At 43.1% G+C, this 21,071-nt stretch overlaps 2 protein-coding genes across 5 annotated transcripts; both read left to right on the top strand.

Moving 5' to 3' along the window:
- The first annotated feature begins 350 nt into the window (after positions 1-350).
- Positions 351-4,345, top strand: LOC309707197 (keratin, type I cytoskeletal 18-like). 2 transcript variants are annotated; one of them, XM_082534371.1, is made up of 7 exons: positions 351-889; positions 2,462-2,544; positions 2,633-2,789; positions 2,883-3,047; positions 3,132-3,257; positions 3,468-3,688; positions 4,071-4,345. In XM_082534371.1, the coding sequence occupies exons 1-7, from the start codon at positions 449-451 to the stop codon at positions 4,108-4,110; spliced, it is 1,233 nt and encodes a 410-aa protein (XP_082390497.1). In that variant the 5' UTR covers positions 351-448; the 3' UTR covers positions 4,111-4,345. The 2 variants fall into 2 exon arrangements, 1 of the variants encoding a protein (XP_082390497.1); XR_014276934.1 differs by having other exon boundaries at positions 389-889; positions 3,468-3,758.
- Positions 4,346-5,379: 1,034 nt separating this feature from the next.
- eif4ba (eukaryotic translation initiation factor 4Ba) lies at positions 5,380-19,958 on the top strand. 3 transcript variants are annotated; one of them, XM_082534366.1, is made up of 15 exons: positions 5,380-5,434; positions 10,784-10,924; positions 12,081-12,286; positions 12,738-12,854; positions 12,972-13,026; positions 13,149-13,295; positions 13,717-13,839; positions 13,995-14,255; positions 14,368-14,629; positions 16,443-16,531; positions 16,625-16,886; positions 17,035-17,072; positions 18,139-18,268; positions 18,657-18,729; positions 18,818-19,958. In XM_082534366.1, exons 1-15 carry the CDS (start codon positions 5,392-5,394, stop codon positions 18,893-18,895), a joined length of 2,025 nt encoding a protein of 674 aa, XP_082390492.1. In that variant the 5' UTR covers positions 5,380-5,391; the 3' UTR covers positions 18,896-19,958. The 3 variants fall into 3 exon arrangements, with proteins under 3 accessions (XP_082390492.1, XP_082390494.1, XP_082390493.1); XM_082534367.1 differs by lacking the exon at positions 5,380-5,434 and adding an exon at positions 7,494-7,591; XM_082534368.1 differs by lacking the exon at positions 18,139-18,268.
- Positions 19,959-21,071: the final 1,113 nt, after the last annotated feature.

Genomic DNA, 21,071 nt, shown 5'->3' with positions numbered 1-21,071 from the left:
TTGCATACTCACCATATTTTACCCTTTAATATTTGCTTTTAATTCTCACTAGAAACATATGCTTGTCCATTGCTGCTTTCTGTTATTTGCTGTGTGTGTTGGTTTATGTGGTCTCTGTAGTTCCGTTATCTGCTCAGAAGGCTATTACATGTTTACACCACAAAATATGTTTAACACATTTCCTTGGAGACAGAAAAAACATTGTGGGTTAAAAAGGAAGCATATGAGAGAGTGAGTGAGTGCGTGAGTAAGTGAGTGAAACAGGAAACAAAGACTGGGGTGATGTTGAAGTGGGCAGGGTCTGAGACACCAGCTTTCATTGGGGGAGAGAGGCAGGAGTATAAGTTCCCCACTTCCCACTGCCGGCGTCATTTTCTAGACCAGCCAGCAGTGAGTCTCCACATCTCATTTTTCACTTCATCCTCTGCCGTGTCTAAACTTATCCAACATGACCACAAGATCTAGTCGGATGTCTTTCACCCGCTCTACCCCAGTGTACCGTGCTGCCAGTATTTATGCTGGTGCTGGTGGACAGGATGTTCGCATCTCCTCTGCTTCTGCATCTTCCCTGCGTTCTGGTATTCCACTTAGACCTTCAACCTCCTTTAAGCTGAGCAGTGGATTGAGTGGAGGCATGGGCGCCGGTTACGGTGGTGCCAGCGCGTCCGTGACAGCCAGCGGTGGCTCCGGTGCTTCGATCCTGGGCAATGAGAAGGGAGCCATGCAGAACCTGAACGATCGCCTGGCCAATTACCTGGAGACGGTGAGGACCCTGGAAAAGGCCAACAAGGAACTGGAGCTGAAGATCATGGAGGCCCTGGAGAAAGGAGGCCCTGACATTAGAGACTACAGCAAGTATGAGCCCATCATAGATGACTTACGCAGACAGGTAAGAACTGAGAACAAATGAAAATGTTAGAAAAGTGAAAAGGTGTTTGATAAGACACAGTGAGAAAGATACTTTAGAAATAGTTTAGCTGGGCTAAAATTTGAGAATCAATGAGTGCATGTGACAGCACTCAACACTACATATTTCCAGCAAGAAGGTTTTAACATAATCTTTATTTAAAATTCAAATGCAAATTCAAATTCAAATTTTATTTGTCACGTACACAGTCATACACAGTACGATATGTAGTGAAATGCTTGGACAACTGCTCGTGACCTAAAGAAAACAAAAAAGGAAACGGCTATGAATAAGATAGGAAATAAATATGAAAAATTAAAAAGGGTAAATTTAACTAGGAAGGAATAAAATATAAATTAAGGTTAAAAATGAAATAACTGTACAACACAAATTAGAATGAAGGGTAAATTTAACTGGGAAAGAATAAGATAAAATATATAAATTAAAGTTGAAAATTAAATAACTACAACAAAATACACAATTTAAAGATCACCTGTGTTTGAAAATGAAGCTGGAGAATGCTTTTACTGAGACCAGCAGTGTTTCCTTTGTAAGTTATCAAATTTCTTTAAAGAGAACGACGGGTGTGGCAGCTCAACTGTAGCCAGTCCCCTCCCCCATAAAACTCTCGACTGGCCCCAACTTCCTCTGATGAATCACCAACACAAGGGTATCATCACGAGAGACGGACTGCGAAGCTCTCAGAAAACCAGCAGACAAAAGCATTTCTAAATGGTTCTGCTTGTTAGATGTGGATTCTACAAGCATGCGTAGTGTAGGAGGCGCTCAATGGGAAACAGATGTGTGGCACTCGTACATACAAAGCGATCTCATAGTGCCAGAGTGAGTGTGCACACACACACGCACAGATAGATGCGTGTCAGTGCAGTGGTTGTATAACAATCAGCAGAGTCAAATGTCACATTCTTCTCCAGAGTCCCGCTTTTCTGCATCACATAATGACACATTTATGGTGGTTTTTTCGTTTTTTACTCTTTTTTTTTTCTACCACACTAAAGTATTTCCCCTTCCCCTCTGTGACAGGAAACAAGAAGAAATCATAGACTCACTGCCACAGTCACGATAAAGAATTTTCCCCTCTGTGCACGCATAGATGCGATCGGTGATGCATACAGAGACAGACAGACAGAGACATGTGCAGTTGGGTGGACAGAAGAGAAACTTTCTCTCTATGATTTATTGAGACAGGATACATGTTGCTCTGGCAACGCTAAAACAAACCAGATTCTGTTTTGGCACAGGAACACCCTCGCTTCCTGTTCTTCAGTTTATGGTTCTTCTTTTATGACTACAGGTTACTATGGATTCAATCATGCTGCGGTCGGTTTTTGCAGTTTGACTTTTTGAGTATCGGTGGTTACATAAGGCAAGTCGGGCCTACAAAAAATGCTGTGTCAAAGCACATAATTATTAGAACTGGCTACTGACTTGTGCACGGGTTAAGCAGCTCTGTTCTTTCTAAACAGCAGAATCAAGTAAAATGAAAATAATAAAATAATAATTTTTTAAACAATGTTTTATTTTCCTGTCCAGATCTTCGATAAAATAATGGATAACGCCCGTTTAGTGCTTCAGATTGACAACGCCCGCCTCGCTGCCGACGACTTCAAAGTCAAGTATGTGATCGTCTCGTCTTTGCATGTGGAGTCATTCTTACACTCTGCGATTGTGTCTCTCATACACTGTGTCTGCTCATTCCCACAGATCTGAGAATGAGATGGCAATCCGCCTGTCCGTGGAGGCCGACATTGGCGGGCTGAAGAAAGTCCTCGACGAAACGAACATGAGCAGGCTCAACATCGAGAACGAGATTGAAGCCGTGAACGAGGAGCTTCTATTCCTAAAGAAGAACCATGAGAACGTGAGCTTGCGGTTCATCAGATTGATAATAACATATAGAGTCACACGTTTTGTTGTCTTCTTCATTTCTTTTCTCATTCTGCTGATCCAACAGGAAGTGATGGAGCTGAGGAGTCAGATCTCACAGTCAGGTGTGCAGGTGGATGTAGACGCTCCCAAAGGTCAGGACCTGTCTCAGATCATGGAGGACATGAGAGCCAACTACGAGAAGATTGCATTGAAAAACGCAGAAGATCTCAAACGGTGGCATGAAAATCAGGTGCGGTGGACATCAAGAAGTTTGATTCAAAAGACACGCTGAGCCACTGTGTTTCTGACCATCTTCCTTTCGTGTCCCTGGCAGATTGCAGATGTGCAGGTGCAGGTATCACAGAACACAGAAGCTCTCCAGGGGGCCCAAATGGAGAAGAGCGACTTATCACGACAGATACAGACTCTGGAAATTGAACTTGCATCTCAACAGAGCTTAGTAAGCATTTTCACTGATTTTATTTATAAACATGAAATTATCAAATCCTTTCTAAGTTTATGACCCTATTCCATAATGCATTCTCTATATCTTTTTACTACAAAATTGGCACAGTTGAATACCATGACCACTGCGCCCACTCTTAGTTAGCAAAGCATATATTTCCTCATCTTTTCTTATACTTACAGCTTTTATTTCTCCTTTTATTAGAAAGCCTCTTTAGAAGACACCCTGCGCAACACAGAGCTACGTAACAACATAGAAATGGAGAAGTATAACACCCTCATTATCCGGCTGGAGGAGGAGCTGGCTAACTTACGCGCGAACATACAGCAGCAGACCCAAGAGTACGAGGCGCTGCTCAACATGAAGATGAAACTTGAGGGCGAGATCAGCACTTACAAGACTCTGCTGGATGGTGGAGACTTCAAGTAAGAGCTATAAAGATGTGGTGGAAGAAAAAAAAATGCAGGTCATGGCAAGATGATGGTGATGGTGGAGGTGAATATGAAAATCAATTGATAGCATGAGTTGCATGGCCAAAAATAACTACACCATTATGCAAGGTAATCCCAGAAAGTTGATTCTGTTTATCTAGATGTAGTGTTTTCTGAAAACGCAACATCTAGATGAGCAGAATCAAAACGCTACATCTAGATGAACAGAATCAGCTTTCTGGGATTTCCTTACCTGGATGATTGATGCATGCATCAAGACATTATGCGAGGCAAAAATCTCAGCTGGTCATGGTCTCAAGGCCAGTTTAATGTGAATATTCTGGAAGTCAAAATGTTTCATTTGTGTTTTGCACAGGCTCCAGGATGCACTGGACGAGCTGGAGGCCGCCGACTAATTTGGAACAAAGGATTGGGAGTCATCGCAACAATGGAAGCAATCTGCCCACACCCATTAATTATGAGTGGGGTGGGTGGAGGAGTTTTGACATTTTTTGCACTATAACCACATGTCAAGTGAACCCTGATTTAAGCAGTTTTTAATAAAGGCATTATTCCACCACAGCGAAACATGGATCGCTGCCTGATCTGACCGCAAAATAAAAACAAATAAAACCACTTCTTAAACCTGAATTCACAGTTTTTGTCTGGTTCTCACTTCAGTTCAGTTCATGTTTGGTAGGTAAAGGCATTTACTAAATTAAAAATAAATAAATAAATAAATAAATACATTAAAAAAAATAAAATAAAAATAATAATAATAATAATAATAATAATAATAATAATAATAATAATAAAATAACTGATCATTACTGTTGGTGAAACCAACAATTTATAAAAAGAAAATATCCACAAATTTGCTTGACTATATTGCTATCTTATTCAGGGAAATTGTTATCTGTGTTATCATTTGCTGCATCTCAAAATATTATGATGAAATAAAAGCCATGATCCATCCATATGAGCCACGATCCATCCATTCTTTTCTGCTTATCCCATTCAGAGAAAAGGCCATAATTTGTAACGTGAATCTTACAAATGCAACATGATAAGTGGCCACTAGGGGGAAGAAGTAGTCCTAAATGAGCCACCTAGGTGGCTGCATAAGAATTTGCCTTACTACTTATATGCACCAAGGAGTAGGGATGGGTACCGGTATCCGGTGCCACGATGGCACCGGTTCTGACATAAACGGCAGTAACCAGACCGAAAAGCAGCGCACATTTCGGTGCTTTATTTCGGTGCTTTTTTTCCCTGAGCTGTGATACACTTCTAGCCAATCGTTTTACGTTTCCGAGGATAGTAGGCGGGTCCAGGTACGTACGTTCTTTTAGAGCAGAGCTACAGATTCAAAGTGCCCAAGGCCAGGCCAGGCAGTCAAAGTCTGGCTGTACTTCACAGCAAAAGATGCAAACTCAGCAGCCTGCAACAAGTGCTTTAAGCTGATACTGTGATACTGTCAAAGGAGGTAACACCTCAAATCCGATGAAACACCTGGCGACGCATAGTGTTTTTTTTAAAAGCCGAGAAATGCGCCGTATTTGATAGCTTGCTGCAAGACCTCACACCATGCACATCTACTGCGGGTGTGGTGCCTGTTATCGGACCCGGAGTTAGCAACATCTCCCAAAAACCCGAAGAGGAGAGTCCTGGCCCCTAGCCCTGCCAGTGTAGCAGAAATGATGACGGATGATGACGACAGCAGCAGCCGTTCTTCTCGGCGTGAGTAGCTTAATGTTGTTCGTGTGTAATTTACGTTGAGTAGGCTCACCATGTTATTAAATTAATGCAGTGGTTCCCAAACTTTTTTCGCTGCCCCCCCCCCCCCCCTTTGTTTTACAGAAAAATGTTCGTGCCCCCCGCACGCGCACACGTACTAACACATCCTCCAACTACACACACGCATATTTTGCTCAATTGCGGTTTATTTCACACCTCAAACATAAACAATTAAGCAAATACAAGTAATCTGCAGGTAAGAAAATAAACTACTAACTCTTTTACGCTATGTCCGCACCTACACGGATATTTTTTAAAAACGCAGCTGTGTCATCCACACATAGGCACTTCGGCACTTCGAATCACCGAAAACTGAGATTTTTCAAAACTCCTGTTTTGCTTTTATGTGTGGACAAGGAATACAGTTTTCGTCACACAACTTCAAAGGTATGTGCCTTTTTTCACGTCAGCTGTGCGCCACGTTATTGTTTACATGAGAGGAATTGAAGAATGGCAAATAAACAGTATTTTGTCTCTATCTTCAGGTTTTACACTCTTACATATAAACACGCAGTTACTGTCCCTCTATTTAGAAAGGCAGAGGCACCACGGTTTACTTCTTTTACATGTAGTTGTTTTTTTCCTGTGTAATAATATTCAACATTGCTATCAATAAATTTTTCAAAAAAATACCTCTCTGTGCAAAATGGGTTTAAAAACATAAACAACAGTGGGATACTGTTTGTCCGTGATTTAGACAGGGGGAACAAATCGTGGCAGGATCAGCCTGATATTATTTGTATCCCACTGTAACTTTACTGTGTAAAGAGCTAACATCTCCAAAATGTCAGGAGTAGTTATTTATTACAACAAGTGTTTGTGAACTAAAAATCAAGAATGTGGGATCCTGTTTGTCGTGATTTGAACAGCCCAGCGCTGCTCCCGACATAGGAAAGACCAATTCTGCAGGGGAGACCTACCTCGGCACTTGTGCAGGTGAATCCAAAGGGAAGATATGCTTCACCATATTTTCTAGTCTTTGGCTTAGAATGAAGTTGGTTTGGAACTTCATCTCCTGCTTTGCATTTGTGTGGGCGCCCCGTGCTAGCAGTGTCCAAGCATTGTTTTGGTTTCTTTTCCCTTTTCATGCCGCCCCCGCAATGGCTCTGCGCCCCCCCGGGGGAGGGGAGGGGGTACCTTCCCACACTTTGGGAAGGTCTGCATTAATGCATGTAAGGTGAACTAGCAAACACCGTTGTAGTTACATGCGGCTGTCTTCTTGTTTGATCGCAGGTACTCCCTTCACCCTGGCCAAAAAGGCTAAAATGGCCAAAGAAAAAGTGGGAAACAGCTAAACATGAGAGGTTTTTGGACAAAATTTGTGTTTTTTCCATTGTTTAAGCACTGCTTCCAGCCAAGAGTGATACCATATATGCCCTATAGCTGCAGAAAAGGCTAACATTGTTATCTTTTTACAAAAAAAACAGCTGAACATGAGAGGTTTTTGGACCAATTTTGTGTTCTCCATTCTTTAAGGACAGGTTTGAGCACCGTTTAAGCATCAGCACCGTTTCAAAAGTACCGGTTTGGTACTGGTATCGAATAAAATCTAAACGATACCCATCCCTACCAAGGAGTGGCTATAACCTTGGATGATATAATCATAAAACCAGTATAATATAACTGATAGCTGGCAGTTATTCAAACCTGTACATAAGATGCAAGCCATCATGAAGAGCTGATATAAAGGTAACCACTTTAACCAAAAAAAATGCTACTTGGACGGTTTTTATTATTATGTTTTAGGATAAAAAACGAAAACTCAGCAAAGTTCTATAATCTCTGGGACACGGGTCAGTACTTAATGGCTTATTACCACTAATTCATTAGAATTTTAAGCAAAAAAAATCAGAAAAGGTGGATTGAAATTGCTATAAGATTAAAATAAATACACAGCTGGGAAAGCTGCAGCCAGTTCGGTGACAAATACGAGGGATATTGAGCAGAGCACGGAGCAGCGGTGCAGCAGATGTGGGTCAGCAAGTAAACAAGGGAGGAGGCAAGGCTCTCGTGGACGATGATGCGCGCTCCCGATAATAAACCTCTGACGCCTTCATCCGGGAACTACTACGAACTCGCTCTCCAACATGGCGGCGTCAGGTGAGGTTTATGTGGGTGAGCGATCCGGGTTGGTTCGGGGGAGAATTTAAGAGGATTTTACTTCAATTCAACTTAACACGTGAAGTTTGATGGTTGTTTTTTCTTCGCTTTATCGCTCCGCGTCGTTGTCTCGTGTGTATAAAAGGGGTTCCCGGTTGTTTTGGGCTCGGTAAAGACGATACTGCCAGACATAGGCGAATGAACGGAGCAACGACTAGCATAAATGTGAACGTTGTAACCTCCCGAGAACTTGTAGCATTTACCTCTGGGCACGGTTACTGCGGCTGCTGAAGTCCGCTTTTGACTTTAAGCGTTGTTGTGCGCAGTGGACGTGGTTGACAGGCTGTGAAATGTTCGGAACTGCGTGCAGAGCTGGCACATTGTATGACCGTAGCGGGTTTCGCCGTGGCGCTCAGAGCAAGATAAGCGCCGGGCGCAAGCGCGATGTGTGGAGGAGGGGTCGGGCCGAGGAGTCCGGGCTGCCCGAGGAGTCTCCCCACGTGTGCAAGCGTGGCTGCCTGGTGTCGGTGTTTGATGAAATGGGGCAGCTGAGCCTGTTTTGGCCGCATTCTAAACACTTCCCTAGCTCCTTCTCAACTTTAAGCTATCTTTTTTTCCCCAGCCGGCCAAGTCCTGCGCGATTGATGGCGCACTTGGATCGTGGCGCTGCGACGCGAGCTAGGCCGTAAAACCTAGCCAGCTAAGCAGGGATACTTCCCCCGTCAGCAGTCCTTTGCTGACTAAGCCCGCATAGCCGCCAAGACAAAAGCGATCAGTGTATACGGCAAGCTAAAGACCCGTATAGTTACCCTAACAGTTTGACCGCGGGGTTGTAGTTTAAGAAGAAGACAGCTCCGCTGAAACTTAATGTTACGCAGCTCTTAGCTCACCAATGTCACATAAGTGAGGATCGCTGAGCAGGCTACCACAGCCAATATTTTTGCTTGCTGGTTTTGCAAAGTACAAGCGGTTATAGCCATTTCGATCAAACCTGACGGCCGTAAACAACAACTTAGTGTAATATTCTGGACCAGAGCTGTAAACAGTCTTTGTTGGTCTCTGCGTTTTTGTGGGTTTTGAAATAATGTGTGCAAAAGAATGTCCTGACAGCTGGGATTTTCACAATAAAGCTCCCAGCCAGCTTTCTCACCCCCTATTTTTTGTTTTTGTTTTTCCAAGTCAAAACCTGCATCATGAACTGTGTGCGAGCCCCCCTCCCCATCTCCCTTGGGGGCTGGTAACTGCTGGCACTGGGACACACTGTCAAGAATATTCTGTGGTCTGTGCATGATTCAGTCAGTCAAACCTCAAAAACGTGTTGCAGTAAGGTTGTTTTGAAATCGTTATGGTTCTCACCTGACTTGGAGCTAAACAGCCTTTTCTGGTCTGTTGCACAGTGACGGTTGGACAGGCTGACCACTCCCCATTCGTGTGTGTGCAGTTTTGGTTTTTTGTAGCAAAAGAAGTATTTGTTATCACACGCACACTGGGGCCTAGAGCAGGGCGATATGGCCAAAAATATTTATCACGATATATATTTGAAAATTTGCGATAACGATATAACCGACGATATAATTGATGCGAGACAAAATACAACTCCACAACATTACTAGCGCAAAAAGACAACCTTCCATTTATTTTCACTTAAACAAGAAGCTGGTTTTTATGTACATTAAAGCTTTATAAAAATGTAACAGTGCAAATGCAAATTCCTTGCTGAAAGTTTAACCAAAAGGCATTTCCAGTAGAAATGGGCTGACATATCCTGAGCATAACCATGTATAATATCCACTGAAGTTAAAAAGAGGTGCTTTGCAACATTAAACTGCAGTGTGCAGTGCGTATTTTTCGGACCATAAGTTGCACGGGATTATAAGGCACATTAAGCGAAACAAAGCAGTCAGATAAATCAAACTTTATTAAACTCATTCTTCTTGCTTCCTCCACTTCTGTACCATTGATTCGTTAATGTTGAATTCTCTGGCAGCTGCTCTATTCCCATGTTGTTGCAGTATATTAATGACTAACCTCGTATTGTGGATGGATTATCTCAGTTGTTCTCCTGACTGAAGTTTGGTCCGTTTACAGCATCCTGCCATGCGATTGCATTTGTCTCTAACCATGAAGAACCTTCACGTTAACTTTTATAAGTGGAAAAGTGTTAGTGTTCGTCCTCCAGCTTCACTGTTTATGTTATGCTAACATAGCTGTGTCGCTAGCGATCACGTAGCACATCATTATATACCAGCTAGCCCAATTTCAGTAACCCTACAAACGTCACTGCTGTTTAGTTTCCTGTCTTCATTTATGTTGGAAGTGATAGCAGAGCTGTACGTTTGATTTTTTTCAGAAATCTCTCAGTCAGAACGTGCTATATCATGCTTAGGTAACTAGCGAAACTAGCGAGCTAACTTCCGCTAGCTTCCTGCTAACTTCTAACTCCGTTAAATGTAATACATTTTGTTTTAATGGATGCCTGGAAGTTAAACTTTATAGTTACACCTGGTAAAGCAGCAATGCTGATCGTTTTATTAAAGATGAAAGAATTTAGACAGTTTTTAACTCTCAGTGATGCTGCAGTGTTGTTTGACCTGAAACATACGGAGTTTAGGACCCAGATTACTCCCAGATTTAAGAGCATCTTAGTCCGACAAATACGACAATAACAACGGCCGCTTGCATGTTCTGCAAAAAAATGTGCTTTGTTGTGTATCTGACGGACAAACACCAAACCAGTTCCACATCACGGAAGTTGCACCATTTTTACAAACCAATTCTGGTTCATCTGTTTCACTCAACAATCGGCCATGTGCGTATGAAAACAAAGGCACTGCGCATGCGCGTTTTACTCATATTCTATCGCGATATTTCATTTTCCTATCGTTGCCTAACATTATACCGGTATTACCGTGAACGGTATAATATGGCCCAGCCCTACTGGGGCCCACTCTTATCTTGCTTGGTTGTACATCATCTCACTACTAAACCTTAAAAATAGTGTCACCATTTAAACAGCAGCTCTCATTTAAGGTAAAAACATTAGGTTTTGTTTTTTTTAAACTGTTGAGATGCTGCAGTTTCTGATAGTTTAGTCTGCAGGTATTCCATATGTTACTTTGTAAGTTACTTCCATAGAGAGACGTCCACAATGGGCAAGGTAACCATGACTTACTCTTGTGTTCTTCCCTACAGCTAAGAAGAAGAATAAGAAGGGGAAGACCCTCACTTTGACTGACTTTCTTGCGGAGGACAGTGGAGGCAGCAGCGTCGCCCCCAGCTATCCGACCAAGTCCACAAGCTGGGCGGATGAGACTGATGACCTGGACGGAGATGGTGAGCACACACTGAAATGCACACAGTGATCGGAATATCTTAGCAGCGTTTCACAACAGTAGGTGAACTAAAAAACGGTCTGCATTATGTTTCTTGGTAACGACTGTTTAGCTCTACCTTTTCCCCTTAACTGCAAATTCAAAACCTCTGAATTGAAGGCTGCAGTGTTTGTCTGAGCTATTTGCATTTGAAGAAGCAACCTGCCGGAGTGATTTGTGGTAACAAAATGGTCAGTGTAAGTCAGGTTAGCTATGCAATCAGTAGGCAGAGATATCCTTTTAATTGCATAGCTGTTGATTCAGTCACATGTTTTAAAGGAGATATTATGTATGACAAGCCAGTCTCAGTGGAAATGCCCTGAAAGCAATTACTGTAGTAAAATCGGTGTGCTCGCTCTCTCTTGTTCAGAAGATCTTTTAGATTCGTTGGGAAAATTGAAGAATGTGGTCAAACTGGCGATTCTAGTAACACATGTAGTCGAACATGTGGCAGGATGTGAAATGTGCTGCAGAGTGTTTAAATGAAAATGAGCTGGGTGAGATATGAATAGATATGATATGCAGATATAAATGTCTTGTAATACGAGGGTGATAACACTAATCCAAGCTGGGGGTAGTTACATGAGGCATGTATTTTATTTATAAGAAAGTATTAATTAACATATTTACCAAGTCAAAGTTTGGTTTTTATGCAGCGTCAGTGGCAATGCCCTGTTTGTTTGTATGTTAATTGTTCCAGCTTCTATGTTGAGACTAGGCTATCTACACCATACCTGAGTGTGTGTGACCCTTAAACTCCAGTTTGTGTGACTAATGTGATTGCTGTACACCATATGAGGGGCGTTTGTTTAGAAAGAGAGGAGCTGAGATGATGAGACAAACTGATGCGTAGTCGAGTCTGGATCATTAAGGGGAATGCAAACGCAGGCCAGTTTGCGCAAGCACTGTAGCAGGCAATGGCACCTAATGTTTGTTTTTTTCTTAAGTGTTTGCATTATGTAAAACGGTGATCTCTATGCAATGAGCTCTCTTGTTTTCTCACAGGTAACCCTAGTATAGGTAGCTTCTTTTTTTTTTTATTTAAGTGAAAGCATTTCATGAATTTAGGAAGCTCAAATATTAGCTTTTATTTGAAGATTCCTCCAATGTCTCTGCAGTCTCGACTTCCTGGCACACGGAGGAGGACACGTACAGGGCACCACCCATCGACCGCTCCATTCTGCCTACAGCGCCTCGCTCAGCTCGCGAGCCCAATATTGACCGGGCCAGGCTCCCCCGCAGCCCGCCATACACCGCCTTCCTGGGAAACCTGCCCTATGATGTCACTGAGGACTCAATCAAAGACTTCTTCCGCGGCTTGGCAGTAGGTTTAGCAAGATATACACACAGCCATCACTCATAATTGTATATAACAGCCAAGGCAAATAACATTTAGGATGCCAGCAGTTCTGTGTGTGTTGGTTTTGCAGTTTCAGTTACATTTCAGGTTCTCAGATCATCACTTTAAAGTTACACGTGTGGCTAATTTCTGAAGTTTCAGTCCACATCTACTTGGGGCTGTCCACACAACAGCAAGATTGAATTTGCATTTTAAAAAAGAACAGGATGCAGAGGTCCACTTTGTTATTCTGTTTGTTTTCACACTTGTTCCTCAACGTGTCACATCAACGACACAAAGTTTTTGTTGTTGTTGTTGTTTTCTGTTGTTATTTTGCATTTTGAAAACTTGGGTAGTGTGTTTCTGTTGTCATGAGTGTAATTAGAGCGTTATGTTATTAATCAATGTGTTTCACTTTAACTGTCTCTGTGTCCAGATCAGTGCAGTGCGTCTGCCTCGAGAGCCCAGTAACCCAGAGAGGCTGAAAGGCTTTGGTTATGCTGAATTTGACGACGTAGAATCCCTCCTCAGGGCTCTCAACCTCAGCGAGGAAGTAAGAGAACCTGAAGTTGGAAAAGACACAATTAAACAGTCTGAGACTTTCACCAAAGTGCAGGAAGGATCAGTAAATAATAGTTGTAACAAACTACTTCTTTGCTCATGCCAACAGAACCTGGGCAACCGCCGGATTCGTGTGGATATTGCAGACCAGTCAAATGATAAAGGTACACTTTTATTCCTGGACATTTTGATCATCTCTGCCTCTGCAGTCACGCGCCGCTCCATTGCCCTCGTTGAAGTGTTCGATAATTTAACACAGCGTCTCCTCTCCTTCTTCACATCTCAGAAAGAGACAGCGGACCTATGGGTGGTCGAGACCGAGGTGGGCGAATGGCTGACATGGGTCCTGACAAGACAGACAGTGACTGGAGAGCTCGACCAAGTGCGGATGCTGATGATGGACCTCCCAGGAGAGATGATGCCTTCGGAGACAGTGAGTCTAATATGCTTCTGCTGGAGCTTTATCACGATAGCATAAGATTCCCTCTAAAGACAAAAATATACCTAAATAAACAAACAGAAAAACAGAATGCTTTGAGACTATTTTTTTCCCCATTTCAGTTTCACAAATTGAAGCATGAAAGTTTAATTTGAGTATATTGACTGAACTAATTAATTACAGCAAGTCCATTAAGTGGCTTCTTTTGCACTATTTTGTGAAACCTAGCCTTAGCTTTATGTCACAGCCCTGGTTTTCAGCTTTCAAACTGAGGAGCAGGTGTTTTTTTGTTTTTTTTTATTATTATTATTTCTTTGTCTTTAATTTTGAATTGTTTATATAAAATACCTGTGTGGTAACACCATCCAATCAGCTGTTCAGTGTGTCACGTCCCATTACTTTCGACCTAATGCAGGATCACGTGACCGTTACGAGTCTGATCGTCACAGAGATGGCCAGCGGTGGGACAGTGATCGTAATGAAGGAGGTCGTTACCGGGATCGCTATGACAACAGGGACCGCAGAAACAATGATGGAGGTTTGTTTGTATAAGTTCTGGAAACTGCTTCTTAGGCACAAGATCCAGATTACTTTAACATTCTGATCCCAAATAAATCTTTATTTTTTGTGGTTGTATTTAGTGTTTACAGCGTTCTGTTTTCACGTTTCTTTTTTGGTCTGCTGTCTGTGTAGGTTTCGACTCTCGTAGTGGTGGAGGAGGTCGTCGTAACTTTGGTAGTGGTTTCCGCCGTGATTATGATGACAGTCAGGGTAGCAATGATCGCTACGGGGACCGGGATCGTTACGGAGATCGAGATCGTTACGGGGACCGGGATCGCTATGGGGACAGGGATCGTTTCGGAGACCGGGATCGTTTCGGAGATCGAGATCGTTACGGAGAACGGGATCGTTACGGGGACCGTGAAGACCGGCACGACAGGCGTGAAGAGAGGGGTGAGATTTCATTGTATAAATCCTATCCTTTGTCAATATTCTTAATTTTCAGGAAAAATCTTGTTAAGTTGTGCATTTGTGACGTATGTACTTTCATCTTTTCCAACCCTAGCTCCTCAGCAAAGACCCAAGTTGAACCTGAAGCCTCGTAGTGTACCTAAAGAGGAGGAAAGCGCCGGCAGTGGTGGCACTTCACCTGCTGCCACTTCAAGCTCAAGCAGCAGGGCCTCGTCCATCTTTGGCGGAGCAAAACCCGTTGACACAGCAGCAAAGGAGAGGGAGGTGGAGGAGAGGCTGAAGAAGGAGGAGGAGAGACTGCAGAGACAGCTGGAGGAGGACAAAGGCAGGGGACCGGACAGAAAGATGAGGGACAGGTGAGCGGGGAGGCTGATGAGTAATGTTTGAATGTAGTAGTATTGTACATTTATTACACCATTAAATTTTCTGCCTTTTTTTTTTCTCAAGCACAAGTAAATTAGATCTAATGCAGAAATGGGAGAGCGCCTTTTTTATTTTCAAATGTTAATGATTAAGTGTTTAATGCTGACGCATCCTGTGGAGACTTGTACAGCTTGTACAAGCCCTTTGCAGCCAGAGTCTCTGTTAAATGGACTGATGCTCAAAGTGCTTTTCTGCTGCTTTACCCCAAGCCTCATTCACACACATTCATACAAGTGCTTTCTTTAACTTAACATTCATGCAGATGCACCGGGAGCACTTTGGGGTACAGTACCTTGGAGGAGCCAGGCATAGACCATCGATCCTTGCAATTAGTAGAGCCACAGCCGTTGTCGCTGTTGCATTAGAATCCTTCACTTCTGTTTTTGCAGCCATCCATCCATTTTCCTCCGCTAATCCGGGGCCGGATCGAGAAGCCCAGACCTCCCTTTCCCCAGCAACCTCCTACAGCTTGTCCGGGGGAACACCCAAGCGTTCCCAGGCCAGCTGAGAGTTATAGTCTCTCCAGCGTGTCCTGGGTCTGCCCCGGGGCCCCCTCCCGGTGTGACATGCCCAGAACACCTCGCCCAGGAGGCATCCTTGTCGGATGCCTGAACCGCCTCAACTGGCTCGTTTCGATGTGGAGGAGCAGCAGCTCTACCCTATCTCTAAGGGAGAGGCCAGCCACCCTTCAGAGGAAGCGCGTTTCTTCCGCTTGTGTCTGCGATCTTGTTCTTTCGGTCACTACCCACAGTTCGTGACCATCGGTGAGGGTAGGGACGTAAATTGACCGGTAAATTGAGAGCTTCGCTTTTACACTCAGCTCTCTCTTCACCACAACAGACCGGTACAGCGTCCGCATCACTGCAGCCGCAGCACCAATCCGTCTGTTGATCTCCCGCCCCCTTCTCCGTCACTCGTGAATAAGTTCTTGCAGCTCAGTTTAATTTCTGAGATGTTTATGGCATGTTTATAAGATCTGCCTACAACTTGACGGACACTCAAAGCCTCATCTTGTGATTCTTGAAGAGTTCATGGTAGATTTCTGAGATGTTCTTTGGTTCACTGTTCTGTTATAGCTGCAACTCGCCTTTCACGTTGGTCTTGATTTGACTGCTTGAAATTTACATCCAGAATTTTCAGATGTTTGTCTGTGTAATCAGTAAGTTAAGGCCTAACAAGTTGCTCAAGTTTTTACATAGTAGCAGTTCCAAATATTTGCATGTTACACTTTTTAAAATCTCCTCGAAGGTAAAAACAGCAACTGATATTTTTAATATCTGTTTGCAGCAGGGTTTGTGTTCACGATTGTCCACTGCAAAAATCTGCTAATCATGTCATTTGCATAGAGCAGAACTGTGAGGGCTGAACTCTTGCTCTTGCTTTACGATTGGTCGGGTCGTCACATTGCACTCGAAACAGTCCGTCTCAGATGCCCCACAGTCTCTGCAAAAACTCAGAAACTTGTTTGCTTGGCCTTTTCTGTGTTTTACCCTGTTTTGCTTAAACCCTGTTACCCCATTTGCAGTTTACAATCAGCTAAAACATGTCTTAAATTTTGTTTAGTTTTAGTGTTGCAGTGTTTCAACTGTCCTTCCCCTCATGTGGTGTGAGCACTTTGTTTGAGTAGCTACACTGAAACAAAGTGCTTAAAATAGTGGTTTGGGTTTCAGACATCAGTGGTTTGATTTGCATAATGTACCCAAAGGTCTAAAGGAAAGAAAATAAAGATTTTCTTTTTGCTTTTAGGGACCCGAGCTGGCGCAACGAGGAATCTCATACTGAGCGATCCCGCACAGGAAGTGAGTCTTCACAGCAAGGAAGCACTTCTGGAAGAGGTGGGATGTTTCTTCACTCGCTTCCTTTCTTCTTCTCGATCTCTCCTTCGTCTTTGTCCTACTTGGGACTGAAACACTGCCTTCTCCCACTAGGGTCACGGTGTCGAGATAGCGAGCGCTCCGGTGAGAATGAGGTATTCAGCGGGGTAGAAGGTGGCTCCACTTCCCCTGGGTCCTCATCCCGGCCCCCCTCCACCAGCTCTTCTAAAGAGCCATTGAAGGTGATGCCTGCACCTCCTCCCAAGGAGAATGCATGGGCCAAGAGAAGTGCAGTCAGCACAGGCTCTAATGAGGGCGATGGTCGAGCTCCGACCTCCCCGGTCTCCCCAGGCGGTTCAGCTCCTCCCAAGTTCAGGTGAGCACTCACTGAATGAAGCCTGCAATGTTTAAATTCTGCTCTTGAATGAATGAATGAGTAGATTGTAGTAGATTGAGTAATTGATGCTCTGAATTCCCTACAGCCTTAATATACTTTGCCTTGACTGTTCCTCCTTTCCTTTTAGCTCCTCAAGTTCTGCAGATGAAAGAGGATCTGGAAAGGGTAAGTGCTAAACACAGTGGGATTTCCCCCACTCCGAAAACAAGTTACCAGGGTGTCTCCATCGATTACCTAATGAAGAAATCTTAGAAAAGCACAATCTGACTGAAGAAGTGAAGCAGAAACAGTATATTGCATGTCTTAATTGAATACAGTGAGTAATCCATCTCATTCCATGCTGGAAAAGTAAACTTTGTCACACACTTGCGTTTGGTTAGGTCTTCCAGTCAACGAGGTGATATTAGGAGTTGTGTTTTGAGTTTCCTGTCCCCTTTGACTTGTCTGGCTCTTCTCGACATCATCAGTGTATGGTGCACTTAATCAGCTTCAGCTGTATTTGCCCATCTGTGCTCTGAGAAACAAAAAAAGCACAAAAAAACAGCTGAAGCATTTGCACGTGCTTATAGGGTACATCTTGTAAGTATTGGCGCCTGAAAGGTGATGACAGAGTGATTTTTCAAATTCTTGAGTGGTCCAGGAAAAAGAGCTGGGAACTTCTTTTTGTTTTGTTTGTTTGTTTCTGTAGACTGTGAAAAGCACAAGATTCTCAGAAAAAGGAAGTGGAATAGTTCAGGACTTCATTTGTTGTCGTGCAAATGCTTTGTTCATGCATTTAGCAGATTTCCTTAGAAAGTGTTTCATCGATTCACTTGCTCACTTACCATATGTGGTGTGCAGCTTTTATCTGTGCTTTCCACACTTACTTGAAATTGTGCTGAACGCATTTGTCAAAGAGTCTTGCTAGGAGCGGGTCCTGCTCAGAACGTGCATGCCGAAACACTACAAGAACAATAATATCTTCATGGCTGTGGTGCCACAAGGTGGCTCTCACTATTTTCTACAGTTTTGGAACCTTTTGGCACATTTTGCAAGCCGGCATCAGATTTCTCAGAGGCCCGTTCTTGTAGTGGGGGCAGTTGTGCACCTCTCATTTGGCCCTATATCAGTGACTAACACATTTTGAATCCAACCAAAGTAGCTGTTTATGCTGCAGTGCGTTGAGAGTGTAGTCTACTGTACACCGTCCACCAAGCCCCCCTTGACTCAACTGTCTGGCTTCTTCTTTAAGATGAGAACAAGGCTGATGGTGTGCGTCGGGACCGGGGGCCCCCACGAGCACGAGGGGGGCCTGCAGGGCCTGGAGCTGGGCGGGGGCGAGGAGAGGGGCCCAACAGAGACCGAAGGAAGGAGGCAGACAGGTTAGCAACTGCAAAGTTCTTAATGAGACAGGGAGGATATTTTTCAGGCATCTGTGCTCGGGTTACACAACTGATGGTGCTTTGTGGTTTGTTTTTTCATTTTTATTTTTTTTGTGGGTCACTGGGAAGACAGGGTTTCCTGGTGTGCACATGAATGCTTTATCTGTGCTACACCAAATCATCATGATCCCCATATTGTAGCACAAGAAATAATTCATGTCAGAACTACATGAATCAGAACTGAAATTTCTGAAATGGCTGTTAATCTTCAGAAGACGAAAACGAGCAGATTCCTCTTTATTTATTTTCACCTGTGGCCATTAAAGGTTTCGCAACTAGTTTTTTAGTACAGATACTTCCTAACGTCAGCATTCACTCTGACCTTTAGAAAGGACAACAGAAGAGACCGAGACTCCAGACCACCCCCAGAGCCAAAGAAATACGAAGAGACCCCAACCCCCGTAAGTCCTGTAGCTCAGCCACATCAAAATTTGTGCAAAGTTGCACTGTGCTGTCAAAGTACTGATTATTTTTCTTATTTTGTTGCAGAAGTTCAGCTCAGCCAGTAAGTACGCCGCTTTGCTAATGGATGGTGACCAAGGAGAAGACGCAGATGACGCCGATTAGAGGGAAAACAACGAGATGCAGAGAAAGCGATGAATGCAAGAAGAAAAAAATAATAATCTCACATAGCGTATGGGAAAAAAAAAATCTCCTCACATGGATGTGGCTCCTGGGAAGGGAGGGGGAATCATCACCCCTCTCTGTTTTCCTCCTACAAACCTGTCCTTTAATTTCAAACCATTCACCCATCCCTCCTCCCCCTGCTCCACCTTCAGGACTCTTCAGGTTCTAAAGAATAGTCACATACTGGACTTGTTTTAAATGGAACAGAGGAATACATGACACATGAAAACGTGATGGAAAAGATTGAATTAATTGTAATAAATAAATGGAAAAAGTGGGGAAAAATGATTTTTGTATATTTGTGGATCACAGGCGCATCTAATGACTGAAGATGGAGCTTATAAACGTGTTTTGGTTTTTTTTTCTCTCTCTCCTTTATTGACTTTTTAGAAATGCAAAACATCATTGCAAGCCCTTCTGTATACGTTATTAAATAATTTGATGTTATAGAGTATTTAAAAAAATATATACAAGTGTACTGCTGAAATTTGAAAATCCTGTTTTCCAGTACTCATTATCAAGAGCATTGAGACAAAACCTGCTAATTTAAAAATTTTCCAATCATGTGATTCACCATTCAACAAATAAGCTGGTCGATGGTGTTAACAAAAGGATTCCCAAACATATTTTTGCAGGATTTATATTTTCACAGTTGCAGGGAAGGAAGGAAGAAAGAAAAAAGCCACCACACAATTTTACCGTGAGAATCAATTAAGTGCCATTATTACAATCCCCATCATTGTACAGATGTCCCTCTGTTTCTATACCTTAGAATTAGACCAGTTAAATGCTCATGGTACTCCAGTATCCAGTCACGTTAACAGATCTGTGTAAATCATTCATTGCCCCTGAAGGAGTACAAATCTATGGAGAAAGGGTGGATTTGCTTGGGGGGGGTTGTTCATGAGGTTATATGAACCTGTCTTCCAATTTGTAATAAATTGGGGTCATCATGTGAAATCAAATAGTATGATTATTAAAGTTCTAATGTGGGAAAATGCAACTCCTCCCTGCTGCCTTTTGTTATGCTGAATGGGCAGCACATACTCTCGTAACACCTGCGGGATTTACCATCACCCGTGAAAACACGGTCGTCTATATGCTGAGTTGCTTCAACCAACTTTCTGCTCTCCCAGTGTGGTCTGTGAGGCATAAGATTTCCTCAGTTTTTCTTCAGACTCGGGGCCCCCTGCTGAGGCCCCGGCTCCTGGTGGCAGCTGGTTAGGATCCTGCTGAGCTTTACACCCACCCACCCTCCTCCACACACAGGAGGTGCGCATTTTAATGCAAGAAGGCATTTCTCAGACTCTTCAAAGCAAACCATTCTTTGCAGCGGATATCGGAAAGAATACTGATTGACACCAAGGGTGTGTGTTTAGGCACGTGCAAATTATGTCTTTTAAATATTTATGAGGCAAAAATAGTGGCCATGATGTAGCAATGCCAAAGCTGGGAAGCAGACATGGAAAGCAACGCAAGTGTTTGTGTGTGTGCATGAACACACTCCACATTACTTCAATCATTATAAAGCCTAGATAAGAAAGAATTACAGAGAAAAAATCCCGAGTTCGAATCGGGATGTCCTCCGTGTGACTGTGGGTTCTCTCCAGGTACTCCGGCTTTCTCCCACAGTCCCAAGAGATGCTTATCAGATTAAACAGTGATTCTAAATTGGCCATAGATGTGAACATTTGTGTAAAAGCCATGTGACCGATCAACAGCCTATTCAGGGTGTACATCCCACCCCCCACCAATAACAGCTGGGATAGGCTTACAGCATTGGACAGTATGATTTCAGTGTTTTACATTTGAAAACTATAAGGAGAAGCGTCATTATCCTCTTTAAAGGTCATCCATGGATTCAGGTTTCACATACAAAATGCGACTTTTAAAATATTAAACATTGATTTCAATCAATAATCATTCACATTTATAAAGCGCTTAATAGTGCACCAGCTGCAACATGAGATTAATGCTTAAGCGTGCATCCTTCAGAGCAAGGGTCTCAAACTATATAGATGTGAAGAAATATGATGCAATTTGGCCCTTGAAGTTAGTTCTTTTGTTTGTTGTTGAAGGCAATTTTAAAATAAATTGTTTAAAAAGCAAAAAAATG

The sequence above is a fragment of the Aulonocara stuartgranti genome (genome assembly GCF_965226115.1).
Source record: "Aulonocara stuartgranti genome assembly, chromosome: 5".
NCBI classification, from domain to species: Eukaryota; Metazoa; Chordata; class Actinopteri; order Cichliformes; family Cichlidae; genus Aulonocara; species Aulonocara stuartgranti.
Note: the sequence above shows the minus strand (reverse complement) of the source record. Positions and strands in the feature narration are given on the sequence as shown.

Coding starts and splice junctions, on each gene's coding strand:
- LOC309707197 (XM_082534371.1), top strand. CDS start 449: ATGACCACAAGATCTAGTCGGATGTCTTTCACCCGCTCTACCCCAGTG. Junction 890..2,461: donor TAGATGACTTACGCAGACAG/GTAAGAACTGAG, acceptor TTTCCTGTCCAG/ATCTTCGATAAAATAATGGA. Junction 3,258..3,467: donor TTGCATCTCAACAGAGCTTA/GTAAGCATTTTC, acceptor TCCTTTTATTAG/AAAGCCTCTTTAGAAGACAC.
- eif4ba (XM_082534366.1), top strand. CDS start 5,392: ATGATGACGGATGATGACGACAGCAGCAGCCGTTCTTCTCGGC. Junction 10,925..12,080: donor TGATGACCTGGACGGAGATG/GTGAGCACACAC, acceptor ATGTCTCTGCAG/TCTCGACTTCCTGGCACACG. Junction 13,840..13,994: donor CCGCAGAAACAATGATGGAG/GTTTGTTTGTAT, acceptor CTGTCTGTGTAG/GTTTCGACTCTCGTAGTGGT.